The sequence below is a fragment of the Balearica regulorum genome, chromosome 3 (genome assembly GCF_011004875.1).
Source record: "Balearica regulorum gibbericeps isolate bBalReg1 chromosome 3, bBalReg1.pri, whole genome shotgun sequence".
NCBI classification, from domain to species: domain Eukaryota; kingdom Metazoa; phylum Chordata; class Aves; order Gruiformes; family Gruidae; genus Balearica; species Balearica regulorum.
The window spans coordinates 103,119,800-103,144,421 of NC_046186.1; the positions used below are offsets into that span (position 1 = coordinate 103,119,800).

At 36.8% G+C, this 24,622-nt stretch overlaps 1 protein-coding gene across 1 annotated transcript in view; it reads right to left on the bottom strand.

Moving 5' to 3' along the window:
- The window catches only part of USH2A (usherin), a 396,138-nt gene that overhangs the window by 148,622 nt on the left and 222,894 nt on the right, over positions 1-24,622 (bottom strand). The window contains exon 37 of the mRNA XM_075749252.1: positions 11,498-11,677. Coding sequence (XP_075605367.1) covers positions 11,498-11,677 — 180 coding nt within the window. The remainder of the gene's footprint in view (positions 1-11,497; positions 11,678-24,622) is intronic.

A 24,622-nucleotide genomic window follows, 5' to 3' on the forward strand; every position in this document is an offset into this window, starting at 1 on the left:
AAATACATCTTTATGAAACATATGTATATGACATATGAGAAAAGCAACTAGTTCTTGCGTATTTTGTTCATATATCAAGAAGCGCCATAGGAGTGCACTAGGGAATATGTTGTCAAAGAAACCATGGAATTTTATCTTCTCATTTCCCATTTTCTCTAAGGTTTAGGTGCTTACACAACAATATCAAAGTGTCTTCTATGTCAATGCATTGAAATAAATATATTCCCACTGAAAGTCATGAAGAAAATTCAGAAATTGGGAATGTACAAAATCTCATAAATGTTACAAACTCTAACTTTACTGGAAGTTTCGTCTTTGCTTGTGTGACATGTTGTTTGCCTAAAGACAGTGGAAGTCATGGCCTTAAAATACAGAAGACATAATTCTTTGAAAATTTATCTCTTATAGTTGAGTCTAAAATTTTGCTCCCTGGAAGCTTTTTTTCGGTAACAATCATATTCTCATAAATGGAAGTTAAAAAAAAATAAATCATTTACTACTTTGCTCCATTCTTCAAGCTATTAAAAAGCATATTATCTTTTCCTGTTCACCTGAGTTGGACAAAGCTGAAAACAAACATATCAAAACAACAAGACTTATTAAGTAGAAACTCTGGTTTGTGTGTTATCTTAACCTGCTTCTCAATTCACTCTAAGGCATTCAAAGCCTTTGAAGTAGCCTATACTCTCTAGTTTTCTTCTGCAAAGGAAAGCATATGTCAGGTTCAGACACAATACCAAAAATGACTATATTTTATTAAAAGTCTATTTTTCACTCTCTCTCTCTTTTTAACAAAAGTCTAATTTAGTTGTTGTTCCCTTAGGTACAAAGTACACAGTTCATAATTCATTTGATATAAAATGTCAGTTTAGATTTTTGCACTTCTTTGATAAATGAGAAAAAACATGTACATTTCAATTTCCTGTGACGACGTTTTACTAGCAGAAGCCCCCCTCCCATTGTGCTGCTCAAAGACCTTTGTGTTAAATTAAACATCAAGATTCAGAAACTGTAGGGAATGATATTTCCAAGACATACAGTACAAATATATGAGACTGGGAAAAAAGGTAATGATTTTTCCTACCAGTAAAGTGATCTCTCCCAAAGAGCATCTTTGATCCTTGAATTAGTTCTCAGTTATAATTTAATATATCAAAACTGTCAGCAGCTTTCCTTACATTTAGACATAAAGTGATATAGTCAGCTCCACAAAGAGCAAAATACAACATTCAGGAGCTTGCTCCCCTCCCAACATGTGCCTGTGACTCTAAAGTCTATCAATATTAATGGGGAAAATCTGTGTACATCAAAGGATATGGCAGAGAATTAATTTAATTGTATCTGTCATCATTAACAGTATGGAGTGTTTTTTCCTATATAACCAAATCCTGCCATTGATCAACACGCAAAACTCTCGGGGCGGGGGGGGGGGGGGAGTAATCTGCACAATGGCAAAGAGTAGAATAAAAAATTTAGTTCATTTACAGAACTATTATAATGAGGAAAATAACAACAAAACACTGTATATTATTCTCTTATGTAACACATAAGGCCGAGGCCAACAAATCTGAACTATCACATTTACAGAGTAAACAAGAATTCTTATCACTTCTCAAAATTGCCGACTGCAATGCTATGGCTGTCACTTCACGTTACAGTCTAGTTCAACAGCTGCAGTATCAATAAATTAAGCTGTATTAGAAAATAGCAATAGGACTACATTCTGATGCTCATGTTGAGTATAAGCACCCATGAACAAAAATCCAGATCCACAAATGCCCAGGACTCACGAGCCACTCCTCTTGCCCCCTTTGCTGCCGACATGTGCGCTGCCTCACCCTGACCAGAGACGTGTCTTTAGCCCTGGGTTACAATAGTACTTGCTCCGTCTCCTCCTCCAGTAAAGACGACTTCCCCCCACCCCTAGTAGTACAGTTGGGCAGTATTCTGCCTTCCTTGCTTATGAACCCAGAGATTAGTACACTGCCTGGCAAGTGGGAGATGGGAATGTCAGTCACTTTAGGATGAATAATCCAGATCTCCTTTTTTCGGCCAGTGCTCTGAGATAAACTATGACAGAATATGAAAGGTGACACCTCCGTTCCACCTAACTGTGGCAAAAATCCCTAACTGTTTTTATGGATTGGTCCCCCACTAAAAATAGCGTTTCAATTGACAGAAATACTATCCAGGTGTTATCCACTGAAGCAAAATATTTAATATTTAAGGTGAATAAAAAGCAATTCAGACAAGCCTATTCACACATGGAAGTAATCCATGCAAAATATACAGTTGACTTCTCTGATGAATAGGGTAATAGGATTACAACCTTTTATACCCAACCCATTCACATAGGAATGTTCATACAGCATTATTAAGTAGCTACTCATCAGTTAATGTCCTGTTCTAGATACTTTTAACAAATAAACCATTTATACGAATTAACTCTTGGCTTCATTTCCTCAGATAGTGCTGAAGAACACATAAATCCACTGGAACTTGTGGAAGTGTGTCAATATAGAACAATGAATGATCTATTCTCAAGAATTTTTACTGAAAAGACCTTGGCTACTGTCATCTTGTTCAAAATTGGGTAACCTAATCGATTAAAAGTCTTAGTAACATCATCACCATGTTGTGTTTTGCCTTATACGCCACAAGACATGTCACAGCATTTACCGCAATCTGCACATGCAATTCACCATATGTTGAGGTAAAGGAAATACCTTGGCAATACTTATTCTCTACAATACAGATTTTCTTCAATCTTTTGACAAAAAAGTAGAGAGGCAGGGAAGACTTCCTCTCCTTTGTTCATTTTTAAAACATAGCCTAAAAAAGGCTAAATCTTCATCACAGAACATTTACAGCTGGTTAATTCAGATTACAACCATCAGGAACATCCTGTTGAATTTTTCGGACAGCACTATCAATTTCTTACAAATAACACTCTCAAATAGGCTTCTCAGTATGTAAGAGCACTCACAACTTTGGTGGAAGGAAAAATAGAGAAAAGAGAAGTATTCATTCTTTATACAATGCCATCTCTTCACTCGTTCAACTTCTTTTCTTTCCACGTGTTCTATGAGAGCTGTTTAGAAATCTAAAGTCAGTCAACCTGAATTCATGTATTTTCTATGTACACAGTGGCCACGTTCAACTCTGGTGACACCTTTCATGGAGAGGCAATCCCCCAGTCTAAGATGAGGGACAAGAAGAGAGACTGACAAACTTTCTGACATGTATGAGGATGAATATAAAAATCTCTTTACCTTCCCTTGCTAACACATGCCTGTCTTTCTATCTATCCATAAAATGGGAATAAAAATCCTCAGTCAATTCAGAAACCTACTGGAAAGCTGAATTAGTAAATAGTTGTAAAAATCATAAAAGTAAATACGTCAGTATACAAATAGTAAGGATTGATATAATTCAATACTGGGCATATCCCACCGTAACATGAAATACATTAATTCCCATTCTCTCTTATATTACTAACCTGGAATTGATCTAAAAGCATAGTATTTCTTTGCCACCATAATAAAATAAGATCTGCATACAGATCCAAAGAAAAAAGACAAAAAGCCAGCACGTATGCATGAACATGCAGATACTAATATACCATATATGCATTTGTGTGTGTGCATCTGTACGTGCGTGCAGACACAAAAATAAGTGTTCAGAAAGAAAAGCACAGTGAGGAAAAATTGCAAATATCAGGAGTCACTAGTGGCTATAGACTCTTACAGTCGCCTTTGTTGTAGGAAAGAGGGTAGCATACAACACCGCTGCTTTATAGGGACACCAGGGGAGAGATGGTGACTCTAATGACTGATTCTCACTCAACTTCCCTTTTCTCTCCCTTTCTGTCTTTAGAGAGAAGCTTATTTCTCCTTAGGTACTCAGACAATTAGCCCAAAGTTAACTGCATAGATGTTATATAATGAGGAGCACTATACTAGGAAAAAGTAAGGAAAAGTCAAACTTAAACCACCACCAGAACAAATAACTAACTATATGGAGAAAAAATATTTTACTCCTGCAAAGTGTTTTAAGAATTCAGATACAAAGTTTAAGATTTTTTTAAATTCAATTTCAAATTTCCAAACTACACAGAAAAGTCCCAAATAGGAGTTAATAGGAGTTATTTTTAACCATAAAGGAAGCCAGCAAAAAAAAAGCAAAAGTACTTTTATGGTCATGATGTTTAAGATAGATTATCTCTGGTTTTGTCCACAGCTAAAGAGAGGAAAAGAATAGTGATTTGATTCCCTCTACATTTCACCCTCAGCAAGATCTTAAGAGACCGTTGATTTTTACCCCCTTAAGCTTTATTTCCCGCCCCCCCCCCCCCAATATGGAAACGTGACAAATATGTAACAGGGTGACAGAACTTTGCTGGAGGCTTACAGAGTTCATTGCAAACAGAAGAACTTCAAAGCTTCCTCAAGTCTGCAAAGTAGCTCAAAAAAAGCCCTTGCCACTTTACTCAAGTGCTTTATGATCAGTAGGCTAACTTCCATAATCTAGATGTTTCAAGTGCAGAAAATACAGAATGAAATGACAAAAAAAAACCCCAAACCTCCAAAAACCAACCCACAGACATTTGCCTTTGTTGACAGTTAATGAAAACACCATTTTATTCTGGAAACTATAGGGGCAGGAGTTGTTAAAAATAAATATAATAAAGTGAGCTTTTTACAAAAGCAGTGCAAATCACAGTAGTAACGTTACATAAAAATTGATCCTCTTCCTAATACTTGCATATATCTGGAAAATGGTTCAAAAGACAAAATTCATAGTGTGATTTTTTCAAATGTTTTCTCTATGTTTTCACTAGGAATTTCAATGTCATTTTATTGTAGAATTTCTTCAACAGAAGAACCTAATTTGTTCCATAAAGAATGTTGACTTCAACTAGAGTACTGAGCAGTCTAGTTCAGATTTATAGAGAATGAAAAAAAAAGCCAAACCAACCATGAATAGGCTTAAGATTATATAAAAATTGCATACTTAATTTAAATTGTATCCCTTTTTATGTACAATTGAAATTGGTCTGAAATAGGTTCATGTGACGGTAGGTAATCATTTTAAATAATGGTCTGCTGCTAAATTCCACAGCAGCCTATTTTTCCCACTTATATATTCTGGTTTTCAGAAGTACAATCAAGTTGTAGTTGCCCAGCACGAAATTGCTCTACTGCAGATTTCTTCCAACACATCTTAAGTACCACCTAGACCTCACGGTAGTGTTAAGGTTTTGGAAAGACCTGGAGTGAGATCGCTACAATGAGGTTAAATGCCTGCTTATAGGTGATCAGTTAGCTATTTCAAGCTATTGCACAGTTCTCCCTTTCTCATCCCGCGCTTCACCAGTAGGCTGAGGGTGGGCAAGATCTTGGGAGGGGACACAGCCAGGACAGCTGAGCCCAACTGACCAAAGGGATATTCCATACTATATGATGTCTGCCTAGCAATAAAAGCTAAGAGAAAGGAGGAGGAAAGGGGGGCATTCGTTATTTGCACCTTTTGTCTTCCGGAGCAACTGCTACACGTACTGAAGCCCTGCTTCTCAGGAAGTGGCTGGACATCGCCTGCTGATGGGAAGTTGAGAATAAATCTTTTGTTTTCCCTTTGCTTCCACGTGCAGCCTTTTGCTTTATTAAACTTCCTTTATCTTCACCCACAAGGTTTTTTTCATCTTATTTCTCTCCCCTCCCTGTCCTGCTGAGGAGGGCAGTGATAGAGTGGCTTGGTGGACACCTGGTATCTAGCCAAGGTCAACCCACCACACTGTTTCACGCAGCTCCAGCAGACAGAAAGCAACCTAAGAGCTGACAAATACAGGTCTCCTGTGTCTGGAGCATGGAAACATCATAGCTGTAACAACGGGACATCTGCCTAGGGCTAAAAGGACGGCGTGCAGGGGCGAAGGGAAGGAGGCAAGCAGAAGAATAAAGACATAGTTGGAGTGTCATTGCCTTCTGGCATGCTCCGGTTTTATGAGTAGGGACTTACACTACGGTTCAATTTAAAGCAGGCTTGAGGTGGTCCTTTATGATGCGTGGAGTTAGGCTGAGCCCCAACTGGCTGCAATTTAGGAAAGCGAGCAGTAAACTGGGCACCTCTGTGCCTCCCGTTGCCAGAATCAGAAGGCACAACCTTTCAGGCATGAGACTTCTCTCTTCTCTTGCCACCCAAAACAACCACCCAAACCCAAGAACAGACACAGTATGAGCTCACTGAAAGATCTGCCGAACAGACTGGGAGAGGGGAATAAAAGAAGAAAGTAGAACTAATGAAAATGACAATCAGTTCAATACTGCAGAGGTTAGAGAGGAATTATTGTTTCATTAGAACAACTCCCAGTTTTCCAAACAAGCTCTTTTGCAATCCTATCCTTATATCCCCATGAAATCATCTTTCTGGACAAAAGGAACTGGAACGGACAATTTACACAGCTTGCCACTGACACTCTTTAATTAGCTAGGTCATTGATGAGAGGTCTTTCCCCCTCCCTACTCTATCCTGCTCTCTCCTTAAACTACCTCTAGAAAAGATATGGTCACCATTTTTCATTAAGAACTTTCTGTTAACACTCCCCACCCCAACCCTGTCAACTTGTTTGCAACAATTTTGTTTAAAACATTTCCTGTTCTTTATCAAAATCAGAGAGTATATTATTCTGGAGTTATAGAGATATCATGCAAATGTTTGAGAATTTGGACTTTTAAAAATATAATTTTATCATAATGAATAAAATGGAATGATGCCAGAAGATTTTTTTTTCTAAACGACCTTTCATTTATTTTTTTCCATTTTTAAATTCTGTTCTTACTACTCTACCTTTACAAGAGGAGACATAAGAGAATGTAAGAGAAGAAAAATGAAAAAGAAACAGAAGATATAGAACAAAAAGAATCCAACTGGATTTTAGTCTAAGTCTATGGGGTGGGGAGAAGGGAAGAAAAAAGGAAGAAAGACTATAAAAAAGGAAGAAAATGAGAAAAACAACTAATGTCTCAGAAATACCTGAAATTTGAAGGAAATTCTCTCAAAACAAAATTTATGGTGTGACTCAAAGTGTACTGAGCATCATGGGAAAACAAACCTGTCTCACAGGGAAAATTCTAGCATATTCAGGTTTGATTTTTCTTCCTAAATAATTCTGGCCTAATAGAATCAGTTTGCTTTATTTACTGAATATTCATCCATCTAAGGAGGTCTGTTGGCTTCAGTGACCAACTTGCATGAGCCAATTCTTTCAGATGTGAACATAAGTTGTATGATGTGGTTCTTATTTGTTTGCATGGTTAGATCTATGATGCTATGATGGGTTTCAATATCCAGTGTCAGGGGTGCTGCTACCTAAACTAACAGTGGTTGAAATCCTCTGGCTGCAGGACACCATCCTCTGTAGATTTTGAACAAACATCAACAGCGACAAGTATGTAGGCTCTCTTTTTGCCGCTAACTAGCCCAAGCTTGTTGCAGCATCCCAAACACAAGAAGGAAGCAGCACAGGGCAGGTGCTGAAGAGTCCAAGGCAAAATCTGACATCTTTCACATTCCTATGTTGTGCATATCACAGACAGAGCATATAAACGAACAACATACTGCATAAATTATGCCAGAGACACATCACTGCTTAGGCGAATATTTTTTTTCAAAGTATCTTCCCTTTTAGGTATTACATAGGGAATACATATAAATTCTTCGAGGCTTTTTTCTATAGATAAGTCAGCACCAAGTTGGGGGTTGTAACCCCCAACACAAGTAACCACACAGAGACAACTCTGCAATGGGATGCAGAATTACCACCCACAACAATCTTCATACCTCTTGTCATTACCTGGGAATCGGGTCCTTTTCTGTGCTTTGGAGGTGATGACTGAGCCTCCAGCTTCCTGCTTCCCATCTGATCAGCAGCCTGTCTCTCTCTGTTATCTCTCTTTGCACCTATTTTTTTCAACGTAATCTATTTTCTTCCCCCCTGCATAGAGGGCTTCACACGCCCTTCCATACTAGGCCTTTTGTGCTCAAAGGCAGGGAATAAACAGATTTAACTAGAGCATAAACTGTTAACAGTAGTGATTGCAATTTTTTTTTTTTTTCTGTTAGCTTACCATTACTTATTACAAAGCAGTCCTAAATTAATGAGGTCCTCTGTGTGCCACTACATTAGAAATAGCACTCATTAAGAAAAAATATATATAACCAAGGACTCAGTACAGAAGATTTTCTCCCAGATTTTTGCAGTTTTACATCCGCTGTATCATTTCAATTCATTTACCTAATTAAATTAATTCTAAAACAATTTGTTCTCTAGATCTTTTACTGGCTGGCATGCTCAAATTAATGTGAAGCACTGGCTAGTATATTATTTTTTACAACTTCTACCAAAGCTGTTTAGGACAAGATAAATAGAACAAATTTATTCTTTTTGGAAAAAATATAAAACTCAAAAAAATTTACTTCTACCTCAGCGGTATGAAATTTGTCACTAATCATTTTAAACTATGCCCTTTTATGCTTCTTCCATCTCTTTTAGCTTTCTATGCAGTTCTTTGATGTAACAAAGACAGTTTCAGACAAGATTTCAGTTCATCTGGCAAAAAAAAAGCTTTAAGTCTTGAGGCAAAAAGCAGTGTATTTAAAATTTATATACTCCATAATGCCTTTGTTCTGAACTTGAACATCTTGAAAAACTTCTCCGCTTTCTTTTGCCTTCCGACTCTGAAGATCATTTGTTCTCATGGTTTCAGCTTCTTATTATGCAACAGTGACTTTAACTGGTGTTTCCAGCATTTAAGTACATGCACAGTCATGGCTGACCCTTTCTGATCAATTGCCAATCCATACAGGTTTGACTGATAAAAGAGCCAATTAGATTTAAGCAAATTAAGGGACATCACCAATGTCAACCACTTATTAAACTGAATGCTGAATTCCATGCATACAAAACACTAATGCACCAAGTCCCATTAAGAGTTGAAATCCTAACCCCATTAGTAACTCCAGACCACTACAGGGTAAGGGTCAAAACAAAGTTTCATATTTATGGATTAACATTTGGATTCAGTTTTTATTTTTTTAATCTTTCCAAGAACTCTTGAACCTGCACTGCAATTTTAGTCAAGAGCTTAGATAAAATATATTCCTTATTTCTAAGATTATTTTTTTTTAAGCGTTGACTTTAAGCATGGCAAATCAGCTTGATGAGAAATTAAGATATACATTCAATCAGGTAACACTGAAGATTTGGTGTGCTTTATGTTATGTGCAATACATTTTAAATAAAAAATGAAACAAAAGAAATGCATGGTGGAAGAAAATCTGTGTCATAATTGAAAAACAATGATCTGCAGTAACTTCAAAATGGAATACTCCTTTGTCCTCTACCATTCTCCCTCTTACACAATCTTTCATCAAGCTCCATGAAATATTGCCCACAATGAAATTTTTGAAAACAGCTTTTTTTTGTCATCCTTGAAAAGAGAATGCTGCATTTTAAAGACTCATTAAAAGTCTGTGATTTTGTACATAATGAGACATTCTTTGATCAAACAAAACTTCTGTCAAAGTGAAATCTCGGCCACTGAAATAAAAAATAAAATTCCTTCTGATTTCAGTAGCATCTAGATTTCATTTAATGATTTAGAAAGTGTTTGTAAGTGAAGCCACTGAATACAGCCCAGTGTAAGATTAACATTATACTCATAATTTAGCATGCAATAGAATTGTATGGCATTCAAAGAGTCATTCTAATAAAGATCATAATAAAAGTAAACATACATTGTCCTAAATATACATGTGCGTGTGTCTGTATGGGTGCACATACAGAATATAGTGTATGTGAGAGTACTTCTCTCATATGCACTGCTTCATTTATTATTCATTTCACTACAGATCACAGACCAGTGGACAATAGTATGGAAGATTTCTTTAATAACTCTCACTGCTAATTTAATTCTACTTAAACACACATATCCTAGTGAATGCCACATGCTTTTCAGCATGATTTTATGTGTAAATCAGGATAATATGTTTTCAGATCATTAACTAAAAGGAAGCATGAACTAAAACCTATTTAATCAATGAGGTATTGCTTTTAAACTACCACAAGGTCATAAAAAAGATAATTTCAAAGCTATAAGTTTTCTAATTGTAATCAACAACAATCTAATGATGAAAGAAAGTGTATCTTAATGGCTGTCATAAACTTGTGCACATCCTTGCCTACCTTTAAAGATCCTTTACCTTCTCATTTGGTAAAATTTTCACTACCAAATTTTGTCATTTCTACATGCAAAATTGAAGTGTGACACTGGGATTAGAAATGTCAGTGTCTTACTGCTCAGTCTTAAGTGAGCAGTAAAACTAAGATGCGGTTTTATTACTATATGACAATGTATATTTGTTAATATTAGGTGTAATTTGGCTATCAGATTGGAAAAGTATAAAGTGTGCTGGGAATTTACCTCTTCCTTCTTGCTCAGTAATCTGTCATACAAACTCTGCATCTTATTTATTCATTTTTCAGAAGTCTTTCTGTTGGTTTGGCCCAAAAACTAATCCAAACTGTTCCAAGTATAACTGTATTTTTGAGCTGTAAGGTTTATGGGACTCTTTGTTTCCCTTTCCCTTCCTTTTTTCTTTTCTACTTTCAAATGATATGTATGTTATTCTACACTATTCCTGCTCATCAGCTACACCTGAGAGACATCACATCTCTCAAGATCAAGTTTTGTAGGGCTCTTTAGAATTCAAAATTACCTTAAATTCATTGTTTCCACTAGCATTTATTCAACAAAAGCTAATTCATTAGGATGTCCACAAAAAGAAAATGCAAAAGGAACAAAAATATAGTTGTAAATTTAAGCTTTCTTTAAAAAAAAAAAAAAAAAATTCCTGTGCAGTGTTTAGAGAGTATTTGCTCACTTCTCTTATTTCAAATTTTTATGAAGATAACTTCCAAAGTGGCTTACAGACTCATTCACCATAAATCAGCACATTGCAATTGACTTTCTTACAGCTATACCAGTTTGTGGATTCTGGCTCAATATATTACCAATGGTTTATATGACTAGTATTAAACAAATTGTCTAAGTCTATCCAGTAAGTGCTCTTTGTCAGTGCTTACAACTTTTATTCTAAAACAGATTACAAAACGCAGGTGACTGTCTCTACATTCTTAGATTAGATTAGCAGTCCATGATAGAATAAACCACCATTCACAGAAAAAAAATGAAGTATATAATGCACTTCTCACCTACATAATATGTTATCTATACAACTACCTGTTTTCCTTCTCTAGTTCTTAAATTGAACAATATGACAAATTAGACACTGAAAAGAACACTTTTGTTAGTAAGAACTACTAATGCAAACATATTCTTCTGAACTTACAGTCCTCAGTTACAATAATAAATGTTTTCTTCAACAGAGTACTTGTGTAATTGTTACGTGCACAGAAAAAGCACTTTTTTATACTTACCTCCTGGAGGCATGTCTATTGTTATAGCATCACTTATCAAGCTGCCCTGGCTGTTGGAAGCATTCACTTGTACTGTGTAGTTAGAAAATGGAATCAGTCCTTTAATGGGTACCCATACATTGGATTCGTTGCTGCTGCATAACATCCGAGTACCATTTACAATAGAATAATTAGCATTAGCTGTTATGAAAAAAGAAACAGGGGAAGGGAGAGAAGAACAAATGTTAGACCGTGCATCTGCTACAATTTGCTGTCTTTATGATCCAAGTCTTATTTCTACTCAAGTGAAAAATTGCCATTGATACCAGTAACACCAAAAAATGGGCTATTTGGAAGAAAAAATATTATTCACCATTTTCTCCCCCTTTTGCCAACCGTTTGTGGTATTTGCAAAACTTGGAAAAAAAATGAACGAACCACGCAGTTGCAAAGCTGACTGCTATACATTGCAAACAGAAGCCAGCTTTCAGAAATTACTCACGTTCTAGACCAGTTGTGTGATAACTGCAAATTCATAACATTAAGGTTAATTCTTATGCCTATGAAAGACTAGAAAAACTTCTTGAATTCACTAGAAAAACACTTACCTTAGGATTTGATAAGCTAACTCCATTGCATACATAAGAATTAGTTATCTGCAGTAAGAAACATGCTTTCCAGCATGGCCTGCAGTCCTCTCAAAGATAAAACAAGGATTTGAAGTATTTGGTTTATCAGCTGAAGTCATCAGAGGACACCGCAGCAACCTACATGTCCTTTACAACCCTTTTAAGATCTCAAACTTAAGATAAGACAATATTCTACCCTACAAAAATAATAAAATAAACCTTTCCAAAATACCTGATGAGTAAGACTGGAAAATAAAAAAATTGTATGTCAAGTAACAAATTTTTTCGACTCAATAAAGATTTCACTCACGTATCTGAGAGCAAAGCTGAGCTCATTTAAAGATTATCCAATATTTTGAACATATAAAGTGCTATATAAATGATTAATATTATTACTACTATCCATCATTCCATGGAGAGCTCTTAACATGGAAGTCGATGGAAATTCTGCATTACAAACAATGGCAGAATCACATGAGTCTGAGACCACAGGTATGCGAATGAGATTAAACAGAATGCAACTATTAAAAATTTCTTAAATTAAAGCATTGTCACAGGCAGATTGAATATTCACACCCGAGTCTTCTACAAGATCTAAAGAAGATAGAATTAAAAAAACCCTAGAAACTATCTTTTAAATAATTTTTTAAGTGAAACTCACTGGGTTTACTAATTTTTATGCAAGTTTCAAATGAACTGTTAAAACTGAAATGTTATTAAACCTGAAATATTTTTCAAATATTCCATATTTCTATGATATGCACTAACATGTGCATATGCAGTACATTTCAGTCATGCTCACATTACAGTTTACCATGGATGAGTGATCTGGACTTTCCTCTAATTTTGGGATTCCTATAAACAATCTGTGATTCACTTATGGTACAAGTCCAAGCCATTCCATTATTTTGATGTTCACAGAGCTGCACAAAGGGTGTTTTCAGTTATTCTGCTGGTAACATATGGCAAACTTACTTTCTGAGTTTTGAGGGGAGAGTTTTATAAAACACTTTTTATAAATCTGCCTTGTAGTCTAGTTCCTCATTGCTCAAATTCTACCTGGATTACACCAAGCCATAGCACCAGACTTCCCGAACAGACTACAGTAGTGTGAAGGTAATTTCATGAAACCTGATGGATTTATTTTGGATTTCACTGAATTTTACATTAGCCTTAGAGACCCCACTTTATAAACAGCAATGGAGGCAAAACTTCTTATCATGCAAGAACAACCACCATGGTTTACGCGTTCCACATACAGACATACCAGTTCTGCAGAACCAGAGTTATTTGGTCTGAGATTACTCTTATGTACCTATGCACCTATAATAACAACAAAGCCATTAGAAATGGCCAACTGACATATATACATTCTTAAGGTCCTAGTGATGTGAAACACTTCAGGACTCAGCTGGCTGTGGAGAGAGATGTGTTTTTTAAAATGCTTCACCTACAATGTGTAGGAAAGTTTAAAAATCCAGTGTTGACAGATCAAGGCACATAGGATAGACTCAAACCTCAAGCATAAAAGTAGGCTCCCTAACAGCAATTTATGTGTCCAATTCATGAGAAAATTAAATTTTTTCTATCTACAGTACAGTTTTAACATGTTAATATTTTTATTCTCATCCACCTGAGCCCAGAATGAAAGCATGTAATTCCTCTGCTGATATTTTTATTCCACTATTAATCTTTCTTCCAATGGCTAACTATACTATATTTTTAAAAATACAGTTTCAAGTAACAGAAAAGGAATTGGATAACACTCTGTTCCAAGTTGCCTGGATAACAACATTAATATACAGTAATTATACAATTAGTTGTAACATTAAATTCTAGTTATAGCAGAGTGATTACTCGGCAATTATAAGAAGTATATAATTACTCAATAATTAGGAGAAGTACGTAATTACATAACCATTTTATTCAGCTCAAAAATGAACTTGCAAATTTACAATGAGATAGACAACATAGCAGTTCAAAATTTTTTCATTGCTTCTAATAAAAAGCTGAGGAGTACTTGCAAGTTTCCTAACCTGAATTTTACACAGACTTTTATGCCGGTTCCCAGCCAAGCAACTTACTGCTACTGGCAAGGAAAATATTAGAAGAACATATTTAAAATGCAGGTCTTGCTGGGAATGACTTGCAGTATGCAGCTTTGCCACTTCTCACTGCTTAAACTTTGCTTTCAGTGGGCTGGAAAATGCAGACACATAGGTTCAGCCTGACAGAAAGTGATACAGCGATAACCCTGTCATATCACTCCGTGCCATTCCTGCCTAAACTGCTTCAGGGTGGACCCTATTTGTGAGTATAAGTGGATAAGGCCTCTCTTTTTCCATTTTTCATGTGTGTTTTTCTCTCCATGCTGCTCACAGGTCCTACTGTAGCTTACCAGCAAGTCTGCTGCAGATCTAAACAGCAGCTGCCTGAGACACTGGTAAAGGTCTAAGAGACATTGTTTTACTTCAGACAAGTGGTTTCTACCAGAATACCTCCTCGTTCCTGCACATTTCTGCCTTGTAACTCCTGCCATGAACAGCCACCAGCACTCCAACAAGCAAGATCCCCTTAAGACACAGCTAACATGAGTAATCTAACTATGGAGGCAGAAAACAAACTCCTAGAACTGGCTCACCACGTCCTTCAACTCTCAGACATGCAAGCACCCGTACCAAAAGATGAATTCAGATGGAAGAGGGATCAAAGCCACCATCTCTTATAACCTCTCAAAAAAGACTAAACCCTTTGCAGACATGAAAGGCTTCCCCATGTTCCTTAAATCTTTCCACAATTTTGCATCGTGATGGTTTTGTTCTTTTACTAGCCTTCCTGCTCATGAGGCTCTCCATGTTCCCCCAATATTTCTGAGGCACTTGTTTAGCTAAGTCTGGTATTTAAGAAAAACCTGAGCTGTTCTCCATTTATTCCTAGTTTTATACCAGATCAAAGTATCTCAGTTTTTCAGGAAAACATTATCCAAATGAAGAAATTAGGGCTAAAGAATATCCATACTTGAAAACTATGTACACTTGAAACAAAGTAAGAAAAGATGCTTACATTAAAATATACACAAATACATATTCCATCCAAAATCACTGTTTAAAAGTGCTAAACTTCACACAGCGCTCTAGCTGGTGAGTATTTGTGTTTGAACATTCACTTCTGGGTGGACACTTTGAAGGAGGCTCCCAAGCAGATGTGCATTCCTGTTACTGAGTACCCCTGTAAATAGGTGAATAAAGCTCCTGTGGGTCGGTGGTGCGTAAATTACTGCTGTCCTGGGTCCGTCATCCTATGGGGTTCACTAGATTGAAATAACATAAATGGGTATCCTTTTCCATTCTTGTTATAATCATTGTCACAAGAATTTTAATGCCTCATATATTCCGTAATTTTTTTCTGTGTGCTGTACTGCTCTGACCTTTTCAATATTCTGTAATTTGACTGGCTGGCCATTTCAAGTTCTCTCCTTTTTACAGCCTTATTAACTTGTGGGGAAGAGGTGAAATGGACAGCCAATCAGAATACGTAATATTGCAAAGGTCACGGTAGTACAGTATAGTATCAGCAGACACAGAATACTGTATATTAGTCATTAGCGTTCTGATATCTTATTCATGTGACAAAGGTTGTAAGGAGCGCAGGAAATGGTACAACATGAAACCATTCTCATGACAAAGACTGCAATGGAAAAAAGAAATAATACAAACTAAACACATTCATCTCACATTTAAAAACTGGGTTTTTTTGTCCCAGAATTTGCCACATTTAAAGGTACTCTTTCCATCTGACCCAAATTTATGTTTTGAGGAAAAAGGTAATAAATTGAGATGTTTCCTTTTTATGTCTCAAACAGAAAAAACTCACATTTCATATGCATGGGCAAATAGCAAATATTTCTATTATTACCACTGCATTTATGATTATTAAAGTAACAAGTTTAAACATAACCAGTCTAATGTGATGGTACTGCAAACACACTGACACAACTGGGCTGCTGACTTCAGGAAGCGAGGAGGCCATGCTAGTGAGAAACATTACTGGGTGCTCACGTACTTTTCTTTTCCTAATCAAGAGCTAGCTGTCATTATACAGAAGATATTGGTCAAAAATCAGCTTCCTTATACTCCTCTGTTTGTATTCTTATGGGATTTCAATAACCAAGCCTCCTTTGTAAAACAGATTTCTACCTCTTCTTATTTGCGATGTCCTAGAAATTGTCCGACTGCTCATCTTACCCCCAGATTTGTGTGAACTTAAATGATATTATAGGACCATAGTTTGTGAAACGCAGAGAAATTTCCACGTAAAAGGTACTTAAGGCATCTTACTATCACAAATGTTTAATAAGCTATTATTTTCTTTCAATATCATTATTTCAAGATAATGTGAGGCTTCAATCACAAAAAGTATACCACATATTGTGTGCTACTACATGGCAAAAGGTATTTTTGAGTGAGTTTAAGGCTTTGTGCCATACTCTGAAATATTATTACCAATCTGTACTGTTTCCATTGTGTACATACAGGTCCTGATACCCTATTGTATATTAGACAGCATGTTGCTCCACAATATTCCAACAGATAGAAGCAGAACTATTGCCAGTGTAGAAGACTACTCAAAGAATAAAGGTAGTAAAATTCTAGGTCAAGGAACAGTTCATATGAGGATCTAAAGAATTATACAAAGATTACTTATTTAACTAGCACAAACACTTACAGTCATTTTTATGCCTGCTTTATATGTATGTGAGCATACAGAGGTTAAGCATCTTGAGCCACAAAAAAAGTTTATGTCAGAATAGCAAAATAAAAATGAAATAAGAACTCACTTTTTTCACTTTTCCCCATCTTTCCCCATACCGCGTCCTCGTTGTCCACCAGTTTCTGTCCCTGTGCTGGTTTCTGCCTCTTTGGCACCACATTTTTCTGGGGGAAATTCTGTGAATATGCACACCTCCTCATCTGCAAGCTCATTGTTTTGTCCATTAGTTTTGCTTATTCTTCAGCCTCATTAACTTCCACACAAGCTACTCCTTTCCTCCTAGCTAAGATTTTTCTTCTCTCCCTTTCCCACTGTTTCTAGTGCAGTATTCAGGATAAAAAAATGTGACTTTCAGTTAGGTCGATTGTCCCCCCAAAAAGAGCTAAAAATATTTCCTAATCATTACTGGTGACTCTCTTTTCCTAAGAACTGGAATAATAAACTGTTCTCCAATTGTCATCCCAGTTGTTATACTGATCTTATGAAGTGGTTTCTGAGTTTTGATGCCATACTCCTCTCTCCAACAGTGTAAAGGGGGGGTTTTGTGTGTTTTGCAGTGGGGGTTTTTGTTTGGGTTTGGGGGGGGGGTTGAGTTTTGCTTTTGGTGTGGGTTTTTTTTTCAGATGAGCACAGTACTGAATTTGCACCTCAATCTCCTGAACAACTATTTGTTCCTCTGCTCCTGAGTTGACGGATGTATTGTTCCTAAGGACATAGCATAGTCTCAGTCCGTCAAACTGAGTCCAAAACTTAAAGTGTCTCTTATCACAAGAAACCATTCTCATGGGTTAGGGGGATGGATGAGGTGAGGTGGGTAATTTAAAACCACTGCGGCAAACCAGAAAAAATATGAATCCAAAATATTCATTTTCCTGTAAAGAATGAAAAGTTCACATTACCTGCACTGAAAAAACTTAGCTTTTTCCTTTCCCTCTGGTAATTAAATAAGCCTTTAGTTTTAAGACTGAAAAATAGAAAATATTTAAAGAATAAGATGAAAGTCCTATGGCCACGTGCAGCAGAAATCTGAAAGTTTAAAGACCCAGATGTAGTTTCTGACTGTACAACTCAAGTGGTTTCTTTGACAGCTGTTTCCATCACTTTAAAACAGCCAAAGGCACCTTCTGTGCCTTTTCACAGACTTAAATTTGGTACCGCTATCTTAGAGTGTCTTTAGGAATACAGAATGCATATGCTGAACGTTCTGTCTGTCACTCTGAGCTGGCCCCCAGTACAGGCTGGGGGCTGATGCTAGAAAGCTGCTTTTCTGCTTTAATAAAGACATGGAGGTCCTGGTGGACAACAAATTGAACATAAGCCAGCAATGAGTCCTTGTGACAAAGGCGGCCAACAGCCTCATGGGCTGCGTTAGGAGGAGCATTGCCAGCAGGTCAAGGGAAGGAATCCCTCTTCTCTATTCAGCCCTGGTGAGACACATCTGGAGTGCCCATCCTGTTCTGGGCTCCCCAGTACAAGACAGATACAGACTTACTGGAGTGGAGCCTGTGTAAAATGATTAAAGGCTTGAAACATCTGTCACACAAAGAGAGTTTGAGATAACTGAGGTTGTTGAGCCTCAAGAAGAGAAGGCCTGGAGCGGGGGAGGATCTTATCAATATGTACATCTGATGTGAGGGTGTAAAGAAGTCACACACTTCTCAGCAGTATATAACGACAGAACAAGAGGTATTGGGCACATACAGAAAATAAAAGAAATTCTGTTTAAATCAAAGACTTTTTTTTTTTTTTTTTTACTTTGAGGTTAGTCAAACACTGGAACAAGTTGCCCAGAGAGGTTGTGGAGTCTCCATCCTTGCTAATATTCAAAACCCAACTGGACACTGTCCTGGTCAATGTGCTCCAACTGACCCTGCTTGGAGAATGGGGAGGTTGGACTAGATGATCTCTAGAGTAGCTCTCTGACCTCAGCTGTTCTACGATTCTACGAATATTTGCAGAATACTTCAAGAACCCTAAGGCAAAGCAGGGGTAATCATTACGGTGAAAGCATGTTCCTGTCAGTAGAAATAAGTGATCGTTAGTGTTACAAACACAAAGGAACATGCATTTATATGCTCATTAATTCTATGGGCTGAAATAAGAATAAAGTCCAGAACTTCATGGGGGAGCTCATGCAATAAAGTTAGCACAGACCCCATGGACAGTTAATCACTGCAGCCAAGATTAGGCTCTGTCATGATGGCAGGCAGAGAACAATGTTTGGTGTGTGGTCTCATCTACCCTTTTCAGCTTCCAGTTCAGTGCCATGAGGCTTTCAACTTAAAAAGTCTGTATTTGTAGATGAAACTGTCAAAAGGAATTTTTTATTTATTTGAATTACTGTTTTAGGTTTTTTCATTATTCTTTCATAAACATAGAAATGTCCAATGAGTCTTGCAATTGAGTCTGTCTCATTTAGACCTTCTGGTTAAAACAGTGCATTCAGAATAGTATTAAATCTCTGCTGTAAGTATATTCATCTGTATTGTAACTCACTTTGCTGCAACAGCACCAAGGGGCATCAGTCCTGGACACCCCCCCACACTGTACTAAGTGTTGTAGGGACACACTGTAGTAACTCAGTCCATGACCTAAAGAAATCATAAAATAGGGTGAGGCCACTCAACTCTGCAAAGCATTCTATGAGTAGAAACAACTTCTGTGGATTTCACACAGGCTTCCAGTGTCCAGGTACTCTTATCCCAACATAAACAGGAGAAAGTGTCCCAGCACAGGTTAGTACCCCAAGTGGCATAACATCACATTGTCTATAAATGACCAAAAGGCATCAAATAGCAAAAACATTAGCTGTACTTGTGGTGTTAAGCTGATGATAGGGCATATAATTATTGATTTAATCCATTTTGTTTGAGGGGTTTTATAGACAGATTATGAGACTTTATAAAGTTTATTTCACAAGAGATTTTACACACTAAAAAAACATTCAGAAACAGTTAGCTTTAAAATCTTCAAGTTTGTTTTTTCATGGTTAGAACATTCTTTCTCTAGCTGCAGCAGTACATAAATGGAGATTATCACAGTATCTGGTTTCTGAATCTATGCCCATAATTCATGGATGCCAATAAGCATTTTCCATTCTCCAGGGACACTATCAGAAGGAGACTAGCTAAACACACAGAGCAGAACTGGGACTCTCAAATCCATAATCAAATATCTAGATTGATTGTGTCACTTGCACTTGTATTGATTTCAATTGGAGCAGCTGACCCAAGGGAATAATAAAAATGTGGAATAAAACTGATTTATGAGAACAAAATAAATCCTTTTGTGAGTGGTAATGAATTGGTACTATTTAACCCTTTCAATCACAAAGGGAGAACACTATTTATTTTTTTCAGAATGCTGAGTTAGCCAAAAGAAGTCATATAAAAAATGTCAATACTGTCAAATGCCATTACACTTAGTTGTAATACTTTGGAAGGAATGAAGCTCTAAACTTGATCTAGGATTTTTATTTGACATAAGTCATTCTTTCAGCTTTTCCAGTCACCCCACATGAGGCGTCATAAATGATGCACTTGTAGATTGAAAGAACCACAGAATCATTCAGGTGAGTGTTTGTTGTACTTAGAGAGTAGCGTGCTCTGGCCTATTTAGGGCAAAACCATGTAGAGTAACATAGACAGCCATATCAACTGCACATAAAAGGGTGACCTATCACAGTATCTTTCTGGCATAACACTAGGAAGTTACATAGTCAAAATCTAATTTGATCACCCTTATACAATTCAAATAGAAACTTCATCAAAGCTTGTCAAACTCCAATTTTCACCACGCTTTCTCTATCTGAGAAAATAGGTAGGTTTAACATTAGCATCTAAAGAGAAGTGTATTTGTTTCAAACCAACACATACAAGAGTCCAAACGCAATTTCTTTATCTGTGTAAGCTCTAGTCAGATTATATATATTTTGTTCGGGTCATGTATTTACATTGCTGACACGAATAATTTTGTGTCCAATGTCATAAATAGTATTTTTGCATTTAGGATTTACCATAGTTACCTAAGCGCTGTCAATGTAGCCTCCTCAGCCTTCCTGTGGGTTAAAAAATCTAGAAGACATTCATTAACTTAAAGACTGTTTTCACAGGAGAACTGATTGGCAAATTCTCTTTTACTCAATACTGTTTACCAGTACCATCTCCAGAAGATTGCCATTATTCCCTAGACTATTCCAAGGGAGCAGGGATGGTTTCAGAGACCATCCTGCTATTGGCAGTCACTAGGAATTTCAGCCTGTAAGACCTGATAATACGTTCCTCACAAAAATGGGGTTTGGCCTTACGTATCTGCTTTATAACATGAAAACCAATAAATTATGCAGCACAATATAGAAACAGAGCAGTGCACATGTGACAAAAACATAACTATGTGACTAGAGAGATGCCAAAGATGAATTAAAACACTATCTGCAATCTGATGTTAGTCTTCACCAAAGAAACAGTCTAATGTAGACATTAGAGAGACTGTTCTCATTTTGCTTTCCTCTGAGACACCTGTACCAAGGAATAGAAAAGAAAAGCATATCTGGTGCTGAAGGAAATCATGCTAGTAGATGGTGTATTGTGAAGCTGTTCAAAATCTACCGAAGCTTGACTAAACACTACCCAATAATCATCCTAAAGTGCATGCAAAACTATGATTTTTCTAGCCATGAAAATCAAACTTTAAATGGCACGTTACTCAGTGCCAAAATACCCTTAAGTCCTGCTCTAGTGAACAGATTAAACATGACTATTTCAAAATGGACCACACACACATCCCCTTTTTCCCCCCTCAAACACCTGTAGGATTAGTAAGTTTTAATAGTGAAGTCTGTGGCTGAAACTAAGGAGACAGACACATGAAATAAGGGGGGAAGGGGATGAAATAGGAAAACTCTCCTTAATGGCTGACTTGGGAAAGCAGCTAAGGGCTCCCACAAAAGCATCCTACTTTGGGAGTGGGGAGGGGGTCTCTCAGGTGCAGCGGGTGGTGATGGTGAATATGCCAATGCTGTTGCTCACGGTGCTGGCGATGATTTTTGCCACACTGTCCCTCTGCCACTATATATTTCCTTTGGGAACCGCTCAAACTTCCAATTGGTTGTTCCCATTTATGATGCTATTTGTGTTGCGTGGAGTATGTTAACGTGGTGTGAGTGTTGTACCCTGACTGGTCAGTGAACATCTGTGTACATATATTAATGGATAACACTTAACAAGTATTTAAATTTTTGTTATCGACTTTGTCTTATACTAGCTTTTGGAAGGTAAAGACCTAGGAGGGAGGGGCAATTCTCACAGCATCATAGCTGCTCCCATGAAGATCCTCTGTAACACTATTGGGGTTTGTAGGTGCAAGACCATGAGAAAAATAATCCAAGACTAACAGCATGAGAACTATAACAGAAAATACTGCCAGAGAAGCTCTGGAAAACACTGCCTGAGCAGTTTCAGAGACCTTAGCATTAGTAACATTGCAGCACTAATGTACCTTAGGCACTGTGCAACATCATAGCAGTACAACAAACTGAAACAGATTAAATATCTTTTAATATATCACAAAGGTAGCTGGTAAATTACCAATATCACTAATATGCCACAATTTCTCAGATTCATATTCCTTTTGAAAACTTTACCCTTCTTTTAAGGTCGAGGATCTCTACTCCCCTTGGGCCATCTTCTTGAAGAAAGGATTATTTTTCTTATTATCAATGCTAAATTTAGTGTGCCTATCATATTGAAAAAACAAAATATTCCAGGATTACTACTAGAGAATTCAGGTTGCAGAATGTAAAGGGTTACTGTGCAATACGAAATTACTGGAGCAAAGTTGGAATGACTTTTCCTGTCCTTAATTAATAATGATCTGTCCCTGGCACAGGAACACACGATATTATAAACATCTTTGGTAAGTGATTAAATGCAGAAAGAACACAGGCCTGATATTTACCTACTATGGTAAAAATATTCAGATTTCTTTGGAACTAACTTCTTGAATGTTCAGCTGCATGAGAGGAAAGTCTTAATAACTACTCATCAACAGGAAAAAAAATCAGCAAGTTTTTTAAGAAATAGCTTGTCTTGAAAATATATGCTTTGATTACATATATAGTATGACTATACTGCTGTTTTTGCAAAAGAAGTTTTCTTGCAAATATTAAAGCACATCCATACTTGTATCTATTGTCAGGTATTGCACATTCACTTGCAGCAACTGTAAATGCAAATCTATGCTTAGATATTTATATTTTGAGGTAATTATGCAAACAACCATGTCCAAAAGAAATTCACTATGAAAATTGGCTTAACAAGTCTCTCAGAAATGTCTTAGTCATTTCTGAAACATCTTTAATTCTGAAAAACAGTTGTGCTCTTTTCAAATCATCAGATCTAAATGTAAAACACTTACCACCATCTCCATCTTTGAAGATAACATCCCATAGAATTTTCATTCTCTGTTCTCAAACCTTCAACACAAGACAGGCTAGGAACTTTAAGGAGCTTCAACATTTCTCGCCCCAGTTCTGTGGGCATCTGCAGGTAGCATGTCTTCCCCCAGCAGACATTGCTTTTATGCACTAGCTTGATTCTTAACAATCCCTATTTTAATTCTCACTGAAGAGTGTACTGAAAGCACTGTGCACAATCAAGGTTATAAGAGGAACCTTCTAATAGAAGCCAAGTTAATAGATGGTCTGTGCTTCCTTCTATTTATTTATACATATAGTAAATATTAAACTAAAAATATTAGATGAACAAAATTCTAATGTATATATGCAAAAGTCAACTTATTTATAGATGTAGGGGTTTTTTTCCTTTTTACCAGATAATGCTGTATTCTACTGTCAGGATTCTCCAGTTTGCCAAGAGAATGAGTAGGCTGTAAGGAAGCTTTCTGGTACAGTGTCTCCAAATAAGCAGAGTTACCAGATGGGTAATTTTTTCCTTTACAAAAACACCAGATGAAATACATTGCTGAAAAGCAAGAACCTTGGGTGATATGTCAACAGCAGAAGTCACAAAAAGTAAAAAAAAAACCCAAAACAAAAACCACAACCCAAACCAAAACCCCAAACAAACCTGAAAATAACAAAAATAACATACATTGATTTCTACACTCATTCCTACATTCACAAGCAACAAAGAGTTCTGAGTATAACCCTGCAACTTTGTGTTGTGAAACTCCCTAAGGACATATAGTTAATTAAGGATTCTCTTTATGTCAAACTTGCATTCAAATGCATCACAACATCCAGGGGACTACAGATTTGGACTCATTTTGTGCTAATGCCGTCATCTGACACAGGTAGGAAGATAAGAATTCCCTCCAACTCTCTCCTCTGGAAAAGAGGTAATACCTGACTCTTTCTGTACTAGAACTTAATTTCAGATATCCAGATGCAATTAAAAATGACCCTGTACTTAATCTAAACCACCCTGAGGGTAAATAGGGCTGAATGAGGAAACTACTTGAGGGGAATAAGTCTGACACTGTCACCTTTCTTTCCCTATCAGGTCCTCTGAGAATAGGAAAGGTATCAGATAATAACAAGAACTTTAACTCCTCTTTAAGAGAGAAAACCTGTTTGTGATCTGGTAATATTAGTATTTCATGCCTTGGACTAACCAATTGCAAAACAAATTCCTCTTTAAGGCTTCTTTCAAGGAGCCACCGGGACTTAACTGACTTGAGGCACAGCAACTTGTCTTTGCTGTTGCCCAGGCATTACAGAACTGGGACA